General features: G+C 51.2%; 2 protein-coding genes across 15 annotated transcripts; one reads left to right on the top strand and one right to left on the bottom strand.

Moving 5' to 3' along the window:
• Positions 1–297: 297 nt before the first annotated feature.
• On the bottom strand, positions 298–8,869 carry GTPBP2 (GTP binding protein 2). 3 transcript variants are annotated; one of them, XM_069564579.1, is made up of 12 exons: positions 8,736–8,869; positions 5,398–5,424; positions 4,931–5,115; positions 4,528–4,636; positions 3,872–4,069; positions 3,400–3,574; positions 3,045–3,264; positions 2,490–2,625; positions 2,312–2,370; positions 1,592–1,763; positions 992–1,156; positions 298–765 (listed from the first exon to the last, which is right to left on the bottom strand). In XM_069564579.1, exons 1-12 carry the CDS (start codon positions 8,775–8,777, stop codon positions 589–591), a joined length of 1,665 nt encoding a protein of 554 aa, XP_069420680.1. In that variant the 5' UTR covers positions 8,778–8,869; the 3' UTR covers positions 298–588. The 3 variants fall into 3 exon arrangements, with proteins under 3 accessions (XP_069420680.1, XP_069420682.1, XP_069420681.1); XM_069564581.1 differs by lacking the exon at positions 8,736–8,869 and adding an exon at positions 7,229–7,473; XM_069564580.1 differs by lacking the exon at positions 8,736–8,869 and adding an exon at positions 5,537–5,650.
• On the top strand, positions 7,727–17,651 carry MAD2L1BP (MAD2L1 binding protein). 12 transcript variants are annotated; one of them, XR_011251481.1, is made up of 6 exons: positions 7,789–8,008; positions 12,087–12,171; positions 12,329–12,529; positions 13,141–13,406; positions 15,595–16,200; positions 17,386–17,651. XR_011251481.1 is itself a non-coding variant. In XM_069564595.1 (5 exons), the coding sequence occupies exons 3-5, from the start codon at positions 12,460–12,462 to the stop codon at positions 16,105–16,107; spliced, it is 849 nt and encodes a 282-aa protein (XP_069420696.1). In that variant the 5' UTR covers positions 7,780–8,008; positions 12,087–12,171; positions 12,329–12,459; the 3' UTR covers positions 16,108–17,651. The 12 variants fall into 12 exon arrangements, 7 of the variants coding, with proteins under 7 accessions (XP_069420691.1, XP_069420696.1, XP_069420695.1 ...); XM_069564595.1 differs by having other exon boundaries at positions 7,780–8,008; positions 15,595–17,651; XM_069564594.1 differs by having other exon boundaries at positions 12,350–12,529; positions 15,595–17,651.
• Positions 17,652–18,026: the final 375 nt, after the last annotated feature.

Below are 18,026 nucleotides of genomic sequence, written 5' to 3' on the forward strand. Positions count from 1 at the left end.
GTGAAGAAGGGAAGGGGGAGAAAGCTGAGGAGCTGGCCTTGTGTCTTGGCACAGGGTGGGAGCTCTGCCTTCACTGTCCCTGTGCCTTTTCTTCAGACCCTGGGCCACCGGATGGCCCGGAGCAGAGGTCTTTTGTCCACAGTCAAGTAGAGGTGGGCAACTTACATGGCCTTGAGAAGAGGTATAGAAAAAGCTTTCGAGGACCACCCCGAGCAGTTGTGACAATTCCTGACGTGCAGGGACCACTCCGGTGGATCATGCCCAGTCCCGACAGTGGGGCCGCTGGGGCGGTGGTCAGCTCCCTCCGGTAGACAGGCCGCAGGGTTGCCAGGCTTGACGAGCCAACCAGGTGAACACGAGGCTGCTGAGCACTGCCCTGAATTCTGTCTTCTCCCTCACGACTGACTGCCCCTCCCTGGTCATACCTAGATTGGCATGTCTCCAGAAAATGTGGCAGGGAGCGGGCAGTGGAGAGCGCCCCCACTCTCTACCCTACTAACACACAGAGCCGCCAACGTGGGGGGCAGCGTGGCCGGAAGTCACCTTTTGTATTGTAGGGACAGCAGAAGAGCTGTGCCCGCTTGGAGTTCAGAAGCCCATGTTGGCCTGGGCCTCTCCTGCTGCAATGGCTTGCACATCGGTGACATGGCCGATGCCCTTGGTGACACCCTCCCGGAACAGCAGCTTGGCGCCCACCTTCAGGTACTCTGGGTGTTTCAGGAAGCGGAAACGTACCACTGCCTTCTCCCCTGTCCGCAGCTTGTCCTGCAGCAGATACACGGTCACTGGCCCTGGACCATGCCTCTTGTCTCTACTAGTCTTGGCCCTCCACCCTCGAGGGCTGAGCAGGCATCTACCCACCCTGAGTGGGGCTTTGTCCCCTTGGAGGGATAAGGGAGGTCTCTGAGTCTGAGAACAGGCTTCCCTCCTCTCTGGACGCAGAATTCTGACTGTTCCCTGGGAAAATGGGGGCATGGCAGGGTCCCCTCACCTTTGCATGGATCTTCTCCACCACTGCTGTCTGGCGTACGTTGCCCACGTGAACTGTCACCTGGAAGCCTCGCCGGAAGGTGGTGGCATGGAACAGCAGCACTATCTCTGCCTCAAACACTGAGCAGATGGTGGGATTCATCTCTGGGCTCACCATCACCATGCCCTGGGGAGGCAGAGCCCTCGCACTCAGGAAGGGCAGACCTCACGTTAGTGTCCCCTCCATGGCTGCCCTCACACCCTTTACAGCTTCCTCTTCCTCTAGGACTTCAAACCCAAAGACCTCAGAAGACTGAAAACCCTTCTCTTTAAGGAGCCCTCCCTTACCGACCTGTGTTCTCTAACCCATCTACTGCTTGGTATTTTCAGAGTCCTGGACACTAGGGTTGTGACACAATGATTCACATTTAGTGATCTGTGCTTTGTGAGTATCCTAAGCCTTCTCCATACCCAGACAGCATATGTCCATACCCGGACAGCCTTCTTGGGTTAGAGACCATATTCCCTGAGTTCCCCTGAAGCACCTCTGATGCTTCTCCTTCAAGCAGCCAGCCTCCCAGACCCTTTTGTGTTTTCTCTCCAATCCACCCTTCCACCTCACCTTGCGAAGGAGAGCTCTGTCAAAGTCCCCGAGGGCCAGCGTAGCGGCCTGACCAGCTCGCAGCACACGACAGGCAGAGCGGTTGCGTTGGATGCTGCAAACTCTGAGCTCCAGGAAGCAGCCATCATCTGTGGGGCCTACCACCAGCTGGTCCCCCTCACGGCAAATCCCACTGCAGCCCAGAGGGCAGAAGGCACAACGTCAGCCTAAGCCCCCCACCTACTTCTCTACTAGGTCATTCCCTTCTGAGTCCCTCAGGTCGGGGAGAGAGACCCCAGATTGTGACTCAAAGCTAAGGAGATGACTGCCTTGCCCCAGTCCAGACTGAAGGCTCACACTAGCAGAGCCTGGCAGACAGGGACCTGCTGGCTTAACACTGACCACCTGATTCCTGAAAATGCAATCATGCCCTTGGGCAGAGTCTCAGGGGTCCTCATTTCCCTGGTGGCAATGAAGTCAGCTGAATGTACTCTACATGTCTTCGTGGGGTCAAGACCCAGACTTCCCCCTGCAGAGGCCTGAAGGGTCCTAAGAAGTGGTAAGTTTCTTCCCTTATAAGCCAATTGATGAGCTTTCTCCAGCTCCTCTGATGGTGAAAACCTCATCTACAAACAAGCACATCTGTTCACTGCCAGCATGGCCTGTGAGCTATGATGTTTTCAGGTCCTTGGGTGTATGAGGGCTGAGTAGGGTAGATAACAAGCCAGAAAGGCAATTCACCTGGAAAGTGTCCCTCCAACAACTGTGCCCACCTCTGGTACCGTGTAGATTTCATCCACCTGAAGCCAAAGAAGATTCTATCAAGGGCTGGCAGCTCCAAAACCTCAAAACAGACTCTGGGCTCGGGATTAGTCCCTCCTAGTTCCCTGGCTGCCTGCCTGTCCAGATGGCCAATTACCTGGAACTCTGTCAGCTGCTGCATGAGCTCTTCCTGCTCTTTGCTATTGGTGAGTGGAGGCAAAATGTTCAGAAAGACTTTGAGCAGGTCCAGGCTCTCTCCAGACACGCTGGACAGTGTGAAGATAGGGGTGATGCTGTAGAGGAAGGCAGGGAATAGGCAGATGAGGGAAGTTCCAATAGGAGGCAGTGGCTGGAGCCCCTACATGGAAAGGCAAGCCTCTCTCAGAGTGGACAAGGGCTGCCCTCTCCTATCTGGTAACCACCCCAGGACCTTGGGGCCTCTCTCTATGAGCTTGGCACGTGAGACCCATCCCAGAGCCCAGGGAGATGGCAAACGTCTGGCACAGCACTTTGCCTCCAGGCTTCCAGGGGTCAGGAAAGCTGGTTGGGGGAAAGATCGAGCCTTCAGCAAAGACTCCCTCCCACAACCCCAACCTGAAAAAGCACAGAACTGAGCCACAACTGGTCTGGTCTGAGGGAAGGGGAGGGGTACCCCATGCTCCGGGGCCCTGCGGCAGCCTTCCCTGAGGACTCTGGAGTGGGAAAGCCTTACTTGGGGGACTGGGCAAACTGCTGTGCAGCAGTGACGGCATCGTCCTCGGAGGTGACCAGCATGGGAACCTTGTGGCAGCCAGGCTGCTTGAGGACCCGCTCTAGCTGGCGTACTGTCCTCTCCACGGTAGTCTTGGCACACAGGTCCACCTTGCTGACCACGATGAAGAAGGGCACTTTCAGGGCCAGTGCCAGCCCCAGGTGTTCCCGTGTGGTGCCAGCTGCTCAGAGAAGACAGGCGGGAGAGTCAGGATGAGGGAAGGGGGAGAGAGCAAGAGGAGAGGTGGTCTGGCTCCCAGATGTGTAGGGTCCCGGGGGAGAAGAGTGAGCCCCGCCCCTGCACCGACGCCTCTTACCGATCCCAGTGTTTGCACTGACGAGGAGCAGGGCGCAGTCGGGGCAGTAGGAGGTGAGGCCGAAGATGGTGGTGTGCAGGTACTTGTGGTGGCCTGCCAGGTCGATGAAGGTGATCATCTTGGAGCTGCTCTCACAGATCTCTTCTGCCGTCCTTGAGTCACTGTAATTCACCACCTGGCCCAGAGCCCCGGGCTCTCAGTGCCCCCGGCCAGCCTCCCCAACCCTACAGGAGCTGCCAGGACCTAAACCAGTCCCTGGGTAACTCTGCTTCTTAACCCTGAGCCCCACTGAGGATTTAGTTCAGTTGATTCCCTGTTTGTTTTCTAAGGAGGTCACAGCGGGTTCAGTGCCCTCAGGGCCTTCATCTACACTACTCCACAGTCTCCACACTCTGCCCTCACACTCTGTCCTTTACCACTACCATCCCATCCTCAGAGTCTGGTCCCACTGGGTCCCGTTGATTGCATGCACCTCTCCCTTGCTGTTAAAGCCCAGGATCTCGAAGCTGATGCTGGAGGTTCGGCCGGACTGAATTTCATGCAGGTGGCGGAAAAGGTTGAGCCGGGCCCGGCCCCGCCCATTGTCCAGCTCTCCCTGGGTCAGGACTCCAAGCAGAGTTGACTTCCCTGAGTCCACATTCCCCAGGACGGCCACACGGAGGTCCAGGAACTGCAGATGAATTGTCAGGTTAGGTTCCAACCCCTCAACTCTGTCCACTGAAAGGTCAAAAGCAGCACCAGGGACTTCCCTGGCGGTGCAGTGGATAAGAATCTGCCTGCCAATGCAGGAGACATGGGTTTGATCCCTGGTCCAGAAAGACTGCATGTGCAGTGGAGCAACGAAGCCCAGGAGCCACAACTACTGTAGCCTGTGCACCTAGAGCCGGTGCTCTGCAACAAGAGAAGCCACCAGAATGAGGAGCCCATGCACCACAATGAAGAGTAGCCCCCGCTCACCAACTAGAGAAAGCCGGTGCACACCAACAAAGACCCAGTCCAACCAGAAATAAAAGGCACAGGCAGTCTCTGGGGACCAAATCTCAGAGTCTCAGGCCAGGGAAGAGTCTGCCACCATAGGACCTTCCCAGGGAGCAGGGGTGTGAGAAACAGGAAGGGGTGGGGACCCACCTGTTGGTTGTCAGGAACCTTTCGTACTAGCACCTCAGTGATCTTCCGGGGTGTGTCGCTATCATAGTCCACTTCTCGCTCCCGGAGAACAGTGATGTCTGCCCCAACTCTGTCACAGCAAGGCCACAGCTGCCACGTCTCCCCTGTACTCCCCATCCCCCTGGACCCATGGCCTCCTCATACCTCCCCCAGAGCTCCCAACACCTTACTCCACTTCCTACCCGCCTCCAATCTATCCTGCATCCACAGCTCCCTTGACACAAATGAACCTTAAGTCAAGGGGCAAAAAAGGCTGGATCCAGGGCAGAGGATCCCAGAAAAGTAACCCTCCCCACTTCAGCCCTTTGTCCAGAGAAGGCGGGTCCTGGGGATTTAGGGAAAGGAGGACCGAAGGGAAGCATACTTCTCTGCCATCCGGTGCAGGGTCTTGAGGGAAGCCCGCATCTCCTCCTCAGCCAGCCCCACCAGCAGCCCATTGTCCTCTACCCCAATCTGGTAGACGGCCTCACCACGGCCCTCCTGGAGCCGCCACTTCATCTGTGTCACCAGGTGCTCAAAACGATACTGGGATGGGTTCACCAGCTTCAGCTTAGGGCAGGTGAAGTATTACGAGAAGGAAAAGTCAGAGATGATCCTCCTGACCCCACAGGGTTCCCCATCTGTCCTGCTGCAAGGACTAGGGCCTTCCCTTCCCTCTTAACCACCCTCATCCCTGACCTCCTTGGACAGCGAGTCCTCTTCCAACAGAATGAGGTACAGAAGCCTTACTCTGAACCACATCTTTAAATGACTATAGAGCATAAAGTTAGAAGGCATAAAGAAATCATCCCACACCAAGGACAACCTGCCCCTCCCCAGCCTAAGACTCACTTTATATTCGATGTTTCCATCTTCAGCCTGAAAAGAAACAGGGAGCTGTTACCACACTGTCCAGACCTAACCCTTACTTCCCTGATTCCCACTGGGGTTCAGGCAGCTAACGTAAGAGAGAAAGAAGCTTGAGCCGCACTTGTTTAGGCAGGTGTCTGTCAAAGGCCATGGCAGACCAGCTCTGTACTCAGCTCCAGGGTGACCTCTCTGAAGGAAAGGCCTCCAAGAACATAGTCAGTCATCCATCTAAGCCAGGAACGGAACCCTGAGTCCCTCTTTTCGGATCACTGGCAGCATGCTCTTCTTAGATGCAAGATCACCCTCTTTCCTTCCTTCTAGGGCCTCAAACTGCTGTCCCCACGTCTGTGTCTTCTCCATGTCCAGGCTGCGGAGGCAGTTCTTTGCTACTGGTCTGAGAGACATCATTTCCTTCCTGCCTGCCCCTCTCAGCTGATGACACCAAGAGTAAGAGGTTGCAAGAGGTTTTGGAGCAGTGCCAGAGGGTGAGCTCAGCACTGGTCACTACAAACCCAATGAGAGAGGAGCCAGGTGAAGGACAGTCAAGTCTCCAGAGCTGGGGTTGAGATGAAGAAACTCAGAAAAGATAATGAAGGAGACAGACACCACAAACCAGACCACTGTGGCTTTTCCCCTTCTGCCCCCTAGCCCTCGCGCCCCAGCTGAGGTGAAATCTTGAGTCCATCACACCACCTCCTCCCCTTCCCTATATCAGATGACCCAACACAGAAGTATCCCATTGCCCGAGCCTTCCCCTCTCAGGTGCAAAAGGATATGAGATTTGCCTGTTCTGCCAGTCCTGTATTTCTGCACTCCTCCTCCCTGGCCATTTCATTTTTCTTCTCCCCTTCCTGTCATCATTCCATCCCTTCAAGGCTCTTTGACTCTCAGGCTTTTACAGGTCTTCACCCATAATCGCATGGGAGTGTAAAGGAGACCTTTCCCCATCAACAGAGATTTTCCTTTTTATCATTTTGCTGGAGATGAAAAATTAGAATGGATGGCTTCAGAATACTGATACAAGGATGATGGTCTAGGCTAAAGTTTCTCAAAGTGTGGTCCCAGGACCAGCAGCATTTGCATCACCTGGGAACTTGTAAGAAATGCAGATTATCAGGGACACTTCTGACCTATTGAATCGGAAATTCTAGGGGTGGAGCAGCAATCCAGGTGATTCTCTAACGTGCTCAAGTTTGACAACCACTGGATGAGGCTCTTCCCCTGTGTCCTTTTCTATAGAGGGACAAATAGCAATTATTGCCTGCCTTAGGGAACAGCTGGAGCAGGAAGGTGGAGGCTGTCCACACTTCCTCGTAGGACAGGCAAAGGGCGGGAGGACTTAGCCTGAGTGTTCTCTGCTTGTGTTTGTGTGTGTGGAGAGGGAGGGAACATATTGCTCTTTTCCCGGTACTCCTCTCCTCCTTGGAACGAGTTTAGAAAACTAACTCCTCACATCCCCGGATGCAGTCTCCCTTCCTTCAGCTGCACAAGAAAAGGGCTGGGGCATTCTACTCTGCTCTTCCCAAGGGATGCGGGTGGGACCTCCTTTCCACACTTCATCTGGAGTTACTTATATCAGAGTGGGAGATTCCCGCCGCCCTCCCAACTCTTCCTCCCCCGGGTACTGACACAGGAATGGAGGCCCAGTCTTTCTGGCCCTCCTCCCTGGGGTCCTTGGACCGGAAAAAACGGTTCTCCTCTTCTCGGGGGTCTATGACACCGGAAGAGGGTACTACTCTCTGTCCCGCCTTCCTGGAGTCCCAGGACCGGAAGCAGTGGTTACCTCTGACCCCGCCACTTTTCAGGTGCTCACCTCGGGGGGCAGGTACGGGGGGTTGTTGGCTTTGCTCCCTCTGTTCCTTCCGTTCTTTTTCTTCCCCTTCGGGCCACCGCAGCTACTGCTGCCGCCGGCGCCCCTAGCCTTGAGGGTTCCGCCCACGGCCGGGCCCCCTCCGGGCCGGCAGCAGCCGCCGAACAGCTCCGATACCCGCGAGTCCATCCGCCGCTGCCGCCAGCCCCCCGCCCGGCCCCTCCCCCCCGCCACCGCCGCCGCGGACGCCGCCGCCGCCGCCGCGCCTACTGCCACGGCCGAGTCGGGCCAGCCAGAGGAGAGCGGGGTGGGGCCCTGCGCAGGCCACGCCTCCGCATCACCTGGCCTCTGGGTCGCATCAGAAACAGCCGCGGAGCACCATGGGATATAGAGTTCTCAAGCCTAGGAGCTCCCTGGAAAGAGCTCGCCGCAGCCCTACAACTCCCAGGAGGCATCGCGGCGCAAGGGGCCGCGGGTGGCTTCAGGGCGTAGGCAAGGAGCGCGGCTTTGCGCGCAAAGGCCTAAGGGAGCTGTAGTCTGGCTCCAGTCTCCGAGAGCTGAGCGGGTCTTTTCCGGGGGCCTGGGGGTGGGGCAGTCACTGGAGTCGGGGGAACTTACATAGAATCTAGCCTGGTAGGCGCTTCTGGATTTGGCCCCTTAACGCGATCGCTGACAAGATGTTTTGGGCCTGGAGAGCTGAAGAACTCAGGGCGACTTGTCCCTCCAGCCTGCTGGCTCCGCCCATGCCTCAGTTTCTCCCTCAACGGCATGCGTGCCTTCTGGGTGAGTCAGGACCAATGCCAGGGCGGAGGCGGATGGTGGTTAGCCTAATTACGGCTTTTATTGTTACGATTATTATGCCACCTTTACACAGTAGTCACTGCTTTATTACCAGGCTGGCACCCTCCGGGGGCTGGTTTTAGCCCCGAGACACCGCGGTAGCCCCGACACGAGGCCGGAATCCATAAACCAGCCCTGCGCCCGCAGCGAATATTACGCCTCCCCTTTGTTTTGAAGCAGAACCAATCCGGGAGGACCGAGTTTGGTTTTAAAGCAGCCAGGGGTGTAGGAGGGGCCTGGCCCCTACTTGGGCGGGGCTGGGGCTCGGGTTACGTCAGCCGCTGTGAGGGCGAGGGAAGTTGCCTGGAATAGAAACTTGGCAAAGGGCCCAGGGGATTGCTGACTTTTGACTTTCTTGCCAAGCTGTCATCTCTCTTGCTCTTTAGGGCTCTTGCAGTCAGCAAAGAGTAAACACATTCAGTGACACAAACCAGTGTACAACACACTAGAAAGGCAGAGTGGAGAAGCAGTTGGTGTTGCTGAGCTGGGAGTCAGGACGCCAGAGTTCAGTTCCCAGCCTCGTGGCTGTCTCGTGACTCACCACTCACCCATTGTACGTCCACTTCCCCTCTCTTCACAAACAGCGAGATCCTCAAACACGGCCTAGAAATAAAACAACCCTTCCCTGCAGACCTCAGTTTTCCTTGGAAAACTAGCACCAGTGGCTTACCTCTGGTGATCCTTGCAGAGGTTCAGACCTGCTGGAGTCCATGGCTTCCCCCCAAGGACCACAAGGAGGAAGGCAGGTTACTGATCAGGTAGATGCTGTCCACATGGCATAACTCCCCAAACCGGTGAAAGCAGAAGGACCAAAATCTGCAAAAGGGCTTAGCAGACCCAACCAATTATGGGGCCTTCACTGGTTGAAAGCAGCTGTGACTTCTGTATTCTGTTCAGCTAAAGGAAAGTTATGTTGCAGACAGCCAGGGACACAACCCCACCAGGAAAACTGTTGTTTGGGGCTGAGTGAGACAGCTGAAGAAAGATGAGGGTTGGAAGCGAGAGCTAAGACTATTCCTCCAACATTATCATTGCCACCACCACCACCACTGGGCTCTCTTGATAACCAGGGTCTGCTGCAGTCACCTGATAACACTTGTGCTCTCGTCATCACAGATCTTTCAGCTGTCCCCCACACAGTTTCACTTCATTCTTTCCAATTCCCTTCTTTTAAGAGATGGGGTGGGATAGCCCATTCTGATATCCGATCTTATACAACCTGGCTTACCGCAGACAGGAGTGAAGGCTGGCAGAGGAGTAGGAGGAGCAGGGATGTCTGCCCAGGAGATCAGGGTCCTGGGAGATGGAAGGTGATTTGTGTGTTTAGTTTCCTGGAGGGGTTGCTTATGAGGTGCTTATGAGGTGGTTGCCTGTGGGGTAAATAATGGATGTACACACGCAGACTTTTTTCCTGGTACATAATTAGTACATACATAATTCATTCTTTATGTATAGTATCTTTACATACATTTTAAAGTCAGATTTAGCAATATTTTTCTTTATATTTTCTTGGTTTTGTGTCATGTCTAGGCCAACCCCACTCCTAAATTATGAATTATTCTCCAGTATTTTCTTCTAGGAGTTTTGAGGTTTATTTCTATGTTTATATGTTTAATTGATTTGGAATGTATCTTTATGTAGAATGTGTAATGGGAACTAATTTTTTTTCCCCTCCTAAATGCATAGGGAGTTGTTTCAAATTATTTGCTTTTAAGAGTCAGCCTCATCATTGCTAAGACCTATATATATATATATATATATATATATATATATAGATAGATAGATACATTAATCTGTTTCTTGACTCTCTTCGGTTTTGTTTATTCCTAAGCCAATACCACAGTATTTTAATCATTATGCTTTTTATGGAGTGTTTTGATCGCTGGTCCCTGTTTCCTGAAACACACTTGTTCTTTTTGTCTCTATCACCTAACACTTGTCTATTTTTATTACTACTTCCCTGGATATTGCCAACAAAGGTCCGTCTGGTCAAGGCTATGGTTTTTCCAGTGGTCATGTATGGATGTGAGAGTTGGACTATGAAGAAAGCTGAGCACCGAAGAACTGATGCTTTTGAACTGTGGTGTTGGAGAAGACTCCTGAGAGTCCCTTGGACTGCAAGGAGATACAACCAGTCCATTCTAAAGATCAGCCCTGGGTGTTCTTTGGAGGGAATGATGCTAAAGCTGAAGCTCCAGTACTTTGGCCACCTCATGCGAAGAGTTGACTCATTGGAAAAGACTCTGATGCTGGGAGGGATTGGGGGCAGGAGGAGAAGGGGACGACAGAGGATGAGATGGCTGTATGGCATCACCAACTCGATGGATGTGGGTTTGAGTAAACTCCAGGAGTTGGTGATGGACAGGGAGGTCTGGCAATTCATGGGGTCACAAAGAGTCGGACACGACTGAGCGACTGAACTGAACTGAACTGGCTACTCCTCAGTCTCCTCTGTAGACCCTTTTTCTTTCTGCTCATCCTCAAACATTAGTGTCTTCAGGATCCTTGCTCATTTTCATTGTATACAACCTTCCTGGGTGATTATCCACTCCCATGCTGATGACTTTCAAATACCTATTTCTGCTCCTCATGGTGTCCCTAAATTATCTCTTCACTGTCCAATGGAACAGCAAACTCAACCCATCAAAAATGGAACTCATCTTTAATCCTTACCCATTCCCAATAAAACTGGCCTTCCTCTGGTGTTCCCTCCTTCATTGAATGGCACAACTGGCCATAGAGTTGCTGAAGTAAAAAGTCTGCTTTTTTTTTTTGCTTATCTTCTGGACAGTCTCTCACTCTTCCTCCTCTTCCTGGGATCAACCACCTTACTCACTGGACTTCTAAATATATATAGGGTTCACCCAGTTCTCTCCACCCCACTGTGACTACCCTAGTTCAGGCCTCTCTCATCGTGTCCTTGGGTAATTCCAATTGCTAGCTCTGACTAGTATCTGTGCCTCCTCCTTTGTCCTCTCTGTAATCTAATCTCCATACTGCAGCCAGTGTAGAGGTTAAATTTTTTAGTGTAAAATGTAAATATAACCATGTCACTCTCCTACTTAAACCTTTCAGACGTTCCTCCATCCCCTTACAGGAACAAGTTCAAACTTTTTAATTTGGCTTAGAAAGCCTTCCTTACTATGATTTGGCTTCTGTTTGTCTGCTGCTGCTGCTGCTAAGTCAGTTCAGTCGTGTCCGACTCTGTGCGACCCCACAGACAGCAGCCCACCAGGCTCCCCCATCCCTGGGATTCTCCAGGCAAGAACACTGGAGTGGGTTGCCATTTCTTTCTCCAATGCATGAAAGTGAAAAGTGAAAGTGAAGTCGCTCAGTCGTGTCCGACTCTTCCTGACCCCATGGACTGCAGCCTACCAGGCTCCTCTGTCCATGGGATTTTCCAGGCAAGAGTACTCTACCACAGCTTTAATACTTCATAAGCTGAACTCTTTTTATTTCTTGAATTGAGAATGCTCTTGTATCTCAAGGTCTTGTTAAAAACAAAATTTAACTGAAGATTTGAAGATCTAATTGGCTTTATTTAACAATTCATGAATCAGGAAGTATCTCATCGAGTAAATACAAAGGCACTCTGAGGTGCTGTACAAGATGCAAGACTTTTATAGAAATGGAGGCAGGATAATGAGGTTATTAGCAAAAGAAAGGGGAATTCCATTTAGGGGGAATGTTGGGGGACTTATCTTGCAGATTACCTCACTAGCGCTGAAATGCCAGACTGGTTAGTTTAAAATTCCACTCCAGGAGAAGCTGAAACTCCTACTAGATTAGGAAATGAGTCTTGGTGGGATTTAGCAGAAGTGAATGCATTTGGGCCTTGTTTGTTTTTAACAGTCTCCAGGACCACCAGACCCTCCTCTTTACCTTTACTCATCTTAAAGATCAATTTCCTCTTGGACCACGCCTCACTCCCACTTCCTCTAGGTTATGCGCTCCTGTTCTCCGCGTTCACTGCCCTTCCACACCTTACTGTATAATTCATCACACTGCCTTGAATCTACAGGCACTGAACCCCTTGAGGACCCCTCCAGTCGCTGGCTTCTTCGCCGCAGACTCCAGCACCTAGGACAGGGCCTGACACGAAGTAGGTGCGTAGCGAATAGAGGACGCAGGAAAGAATGGATGCGAGCGAGTGGGTGTCCTCGGAAGGTAGCGCCAAGTAGTTGAGAACCCGCGGTTTCTCTGTGGGAGGAGGGCTCGACGGACTCGCCGAAGGGTATTAAGGAGGGCTGCGCTCCTTAACAGTGCACTCGATTCCTCACCCAGCGAAGCCTCTACCGCACAGACACGGCGCCCCTCCCACTTCCGGGCCAGCAGAACAGGAAGTGGAGGCGCGGGCTTCCCATGAAGCAGCGCGGGGCGCCTATTCAAACCGAATGGAGAACGGGGAGGAGGTAGTGATGGCGGCCCCGGAGCCGGAAGTGCAGTCCCCGGCCGCAGTCCCTGGTAAGATATGGAGTCCGGAGCTCGAGGAGTTTGTTTCCTCCCTGCCACGGCTCCCTCCAGTCATTTAGCCCGTAGTCGTTTCACTAGCCCGTGTTCCTTGTCCCCATTTCCCGTCGTCCCTCCCAGCTCTGACTTGGCCCCTTTGACTCCATCGCCCCCGCGGCCCTGAATTCCATTGGTTCACTCTCCTTTTCGCGGCGTGTTCTGGGCTCTGCTTGACACCGCTTTCTCTCAACTCATTTTCCCATATCAGGGCCTCTGCTTTCTGAGCAGATCTCCAGTCTCTGTCTCAGAAATTCCCGCCACCTGGCCCCCCCAAATCCTGCAGTCTCTTAGACAACTGGGATCTGGAACCTGCGAGCGGCCTCCCAGAGGGGAGTTTGCGGAGGGAATCCGCCTGTGTAGGCGTGTGGCCTCAGCTGTGGTGGCTGATGTCCCCACAAGGGATGGAAAGACTGACTCTGGCCTCTTCACTTTTTCTCATCCAAGTTCTAATCAGGCCGGACCCTGTTTAGCTTTGGAGAACAGAGGAGATCGGGCTTCAGGGTGGTATGTCCATAGATCTTTTAAGTTTTTCGTTTTTCTCTCTTGTCCCTCTGTGCACCTAGTAGATTTGGAGTGGTGTGAGAAGTCGGAGGAAACCCAGGACCCCCAGATAGAACTACTTGAGACCACCTCCACCCAGGAACCTTCCAACCCTTTGGAGCCCTTTCGTCCCAGAGACTGCATGGTGCCAGTGGTGTTTCCTGGGCCTGTGAGCCAGGAAGGCTGCTGTCGCTTTACTTGTGAACTTCTAAAACATATCATGTACCAACGCCAGCAACTACCTCTGCCCTACGAACAGCTTAAGCACTTCTACCGAAAACCTTTTCCCCAGGTAGGCACAAGCTTTGGGAGAAAATTGGTGAGTGAACTTTGTGGCTATTAGATGGTGGCAGGTAGAAAGGGTGGTCAAAGGAACCTTCACGCATGTCAGCATAAGCAGCTGTAAACGATGGTTCAGCCCTACGGCTTCAGTCCTTTCCCACTCTAGTCTGGATATTCAAAGCCTTGCTTTTTCTCTTGTTTTCTTTTTCTGAAACTCCTATTGTGTGTTACATTTGGACTTTATGAACTGATCCTCTAATTTTAGTGTATTTTCTCTCCAAATCCTCATTTCTTTGTTTCTGTTATATTTTCTTCCTTGAGTTTATGTTCTTAAACTTAATTTTTTGGCAGTCGCAGTCTTAAGAACTTTTTCTTAAAATTTTTATTTTTTAAATTTATTTTGACTGTGCTGGGTCTTAGTTGCAACCTGCAAGCAAGATCTAGTTCTATCCCTGAACAGGGATGGAACCCAGGCCCCTGCATTGGGAGTTCACAGTCTTACCCACTGGACCACCAGGGAAGTCCCACATGTTCCTTTTTAGTTATATCCTGTTTCCTGTCTGTATGAACTTCCCTTGTGGGTATTAATTACTGTGTTTTTGAAGTTTCCCTCTGTCTCTTGCACTGTCTCTGTTTCTTCCAGATTCCTTTCCTATTTATTTGTTTTGGTCTCTTTCACAGTTGAGGCTTTTATTTGGTGTCTGAATATTTAAGAATAAGTCATTGAAAGTTCTGTGTGCGAGGCTGGCCCTGTGAGCTAGCTGATAGACTTAAAGGACATTGGGTGGGAACAAAGTGGTAATGATAACGGGAAAGAGGATTATTTGCTCTAATAAAGGTGATTTTGGAGTTATCTTTCAGTTAAACATGGTAAACTGAACACGTTTATTTCTGCTTCTATCTGATAGACTACTCAATGAGAGAAGAAGGAAGGAAGGAAAGAGAAAGAACACTTCCAAAGCATTGTGTTTGGGTGGGGGAAACTTGCAGGCCATCGAAGGGTACTGGGCTTCCCAGGTGGCACTAGTGGTAAAGAATCTGCCTGCCAATGCAGGAGACATGAGAGATGCAGCTTTGAACCCTGAGTTGGGAAGATCCCCTGGAGTGAATGGCAACCCACTCTAGTATTCTTGCCTGGAGCATCCCATGGACAAAGGAGCCTGGCAGGCCACAGTCCGTAGGGTCACAAAGAGTTGGACATGACTGAAGTGACTTAGCACGCATGCACACTTAGGGCCCTTGCACAGGTGTTCACTCAGTCCCCATGTGTTCACTTTTGTGTTCTGTGGTGCTTAAGTGAACAACTCCTGGGCCTTTTACGGACTTCTTCAGTGTGGTTTTGCTTCTCAGGGGAGTCCCCTCTGACAGCACTTGGTATTCAGCTCTCTTGAGTGCTTCCTACTTTCTCTCTTCCAAAAATTTGTTGTCGTCTTTAGCCACTGTCATCTATTTTTTAGTTATTTTTGCCACTGGGAGTCCTCTTTCTCTCCCCTCCCTTCCTGCTTCCCTCCCCTCTTTCTTCCTCCCTCCCACCCACTCTTTCATTTCCTTCCTACCTTCCATCAGTTTGCCATGTTTGTTTGTTTAATTTGTTGAAGGATAATTGTTTTACAGAACTTTGCTGTTTTCTCTCAAGTCTCAACATGAATGCCATGTTTAACTGGAGGATGAATTCCAGAATTTATTAGACCAAATAATCCTTGGTGGGTTTTTTTTTGGCTGAATAATTGCCAAGCACAGGCTCTCTAGTTGCCCCGTGGCATATGGGAATCTTAGTTTCCTAAGCAGAAATCAAGCTCTCCTCCTGTGTGTTGGAATGTGGATTCTTAACTACTGGACCACCAGGAAAGTCCCCAGTCCTCAGTCTTGTCATTATTTTCAGCACAGCAAAAGCTTACTACCTGCCATGCCACCACATGAGTATTTTAGTATTTTAGTTGCTAATTTCTGGATGCCCTCCTGGTTCAGTACACTGTCTTTGCTATTCTGAGTGAGGAAGAATCATAATTTTGTACAAAGAATCTATTTTCCTTTTTGGTACATTTCCCTGTGATAAAACCCAGGGTCTTGAGTGTGGCGGTTCACTGAACTGGAGCTCCAGTCCCGTAAGTCTGCTCTGTTCTAGCAGGGTTCTTCAAAGGGCGTTAGCTTTCGTCTACCTCGCAGACCTTCTCTGTCTCCATTCTTTGTCCTCACAGGCAGAGGACGTGGTGAAGAAGAAACCTCGGGCCACTGCTGAGGTGAGCGGCAGGAAATGCCAGCAAACCCTGGCAGAACTGGAGAGTGTCCTCAGCCACCTGGAGGGACTCTTTGCCCGGACACTAGTCCCTCGAGTGCTGATCCTCCTTGGGGGCAATGCCCTCAGCCCCAAGGAGTTCTACGAGCTTGACTTGTCCCGATTAGCCCCCAACAGCATGGACCCGAGCCTGAGCACAGCAGCCTGTTTGCGCCGCCTCTTCCGAGCCATTTTCCTGGCCGATGCCTTCAGTGAGCTGCAGGTCCCTCCACTCATGGGCACCATCGTCATGGCACAGGGTCACCGCGACTGTGGAGAAGATTGGTTTCGACCCAAGCTCAACTACAGAGTGCCCAGCCGGGGCCACAAGCTGACTGTGACCTTGTCCTGTGGCCGACCTACCATCCCAGCTGCAACCTGGGAGGATTACATTTGGTTCCAGGCACCAGTGACACTGAAAGGCTTCCACGAATGAATGGGAATGCTCATTGTGAACACAGTGGCTAAATTATCTTTCCCCTGGTGGCACCACATCACCCATCTCCTGCTTGGACCTAGTTAATTCCTGGTGAGAGGAAGGGTCTGTCCTTCTGGCTGCCTGCCCCCCTTAGACTTTCTGGTGGACTGATGGTTGGCTGGGGTTGTAATAATCGTCATTGAACAAGCATCTCTTTGAATCACAGGCTGATTTTCCCAGAGGGTGCTGGGTCAGGTGTTTCTTTTGGGGGCTGGAAAGCAAACATGGGCCCACAGACAGGCTCCCTCCCCTCCCCACCCACCCCCGGAGGGGGTCGGGCAGGGAGGTGACCCTTTTTAGCTTTTGCTGTGGCTTTTCAGAATTTTTAACAGGGACATAATGTGGGTGTGACTCATAGACTTAAATATATTATAAAATGAACGGATTCATATTAAATTTTCCTGAAACATTTTTGGCTTGAAGAGGCTTAAGGCTAGAGTAATCTCCCTTGGTCTCTTAGGCTTCAGCCTTCCATGATTTCTTTGTTTTCTAATAGTTCTTTCTCTTCATTATTCCTGGGCCAATATGGGAAGTTAAATGACTTGGCCAAGGTTCTTTAACAGTTGGATAGCAGAGTTGGGACTAAGAATCCTCTTCAGCTAACTTCTAGCCCGATGTTCTTTGCTTGCCACATGTTGGGTTCTGTGACCCTTAGAGTATGTGTACCCAAAGCAGAGGTCACACAGTGTGAGGGACCTGAGAAAAGAAAACCAAGAGAGTCTCTGCAGAGCCTGATTGAACCATAGGCTAAGACACCGGGTCTGCCCTGTAGAGTCACTTCCGTGAGGCCACATGTCCCTTCTGGAATGCGCCCTGCCATCTCCACTGCAGTTGCATGGCAGCTGCTGGCAGTTACAGTTGGCAGTATTGTCCTTGTGCCATCCCTGCCCTCCTGCCTGTGGCCATTCCTCCTCGGCAGCATCTGTGGGTTGGCCATCCTGATCCTTACTGTTATCCTCTCCAGCTTGGTGCTGTCCTGACCACTGAGCACTGATGCTCTTTGTCCCTGAGAACATCTGCTTATTTCTTGGAAGCAAGTTGAACACAGAATCCTCACGCTGCTGGTGTCGGGGATAGGTGTGTGGTGTGTGTGTGTGTGTATGCGTACAATATATACTATTTTGTATATTTTAAGAAAACATGGAAAATAGTTTATATTTTATGGTAGGTTTTAAGCACTTTACATACATTATCTAATAACCTTACAGATTTCATATTATTGTCTCTGTCTTATAGATGAGGCTTGGGGAGACTGAATAACTTGCATAAGTGTTGAAACCTGGATTCAGACCCAGTCCAGCTGACTCCAGAGGCTGAGTGCTTTACACTGTACTGTACATTCTGTGTGATTTTACTCTGAGATGATTAAACAGAGTTTGCCGTGCTGAATTTGGTAGCATTGGAAAGCTGTGGGACTTCATCTCTGGCTTCAGATTGTGTTTCCTGACGTGGAACCTGCCACTTCCTGGTGCTAAGTAAATATAGAATCAATGCAAACAAAAGGTTTGAGTTCTTTTCTGTGCTGTGTCCACCTGAAGCATACTCCGCCAGCTTGGACTCTCCACTGTTTTTGTGTCTGATAGTACCTTACAGAAGAGGAATAGGGCCATATCTCTCACTTGGAAAGGGACAGGCTGAGGGGTCGACTTAAAGGGAGGGAGAATTTTGAAGAAGGGAGTTACAAACTTTTGAGGTAGAAGACATTAAGGCAAGTCTGATCCCTCAAGTCCTGGTTTAAAAAACTGTCACAAATAATGTCTAGACAATCAAAACAAAGTTAATTATCCAGGTAATTTAGACACTTCTTGGCTTGGCATTGGAGCCCAGGTCATTCTGATTTCATGAATCTGCTCCAAAGGAATCCAGAAATTAAAAGA

This window comes from Ovis canadensis, chromosome 20 (genome assembly GCF_042477335.2).
Source record: "Ovis canadensis isolate MfBH-ARS-UI-01 breed Bighorn chromosome 20, ARS-UI_OviCan_v2, whole genome shotgun sequence".
Classification (NCBI taxonomy): Eukaryota; Metazoa; Chordata; class Mammalia; order Artiodactyla; family Bovidae; genus Ovis; species Ovis canadensis.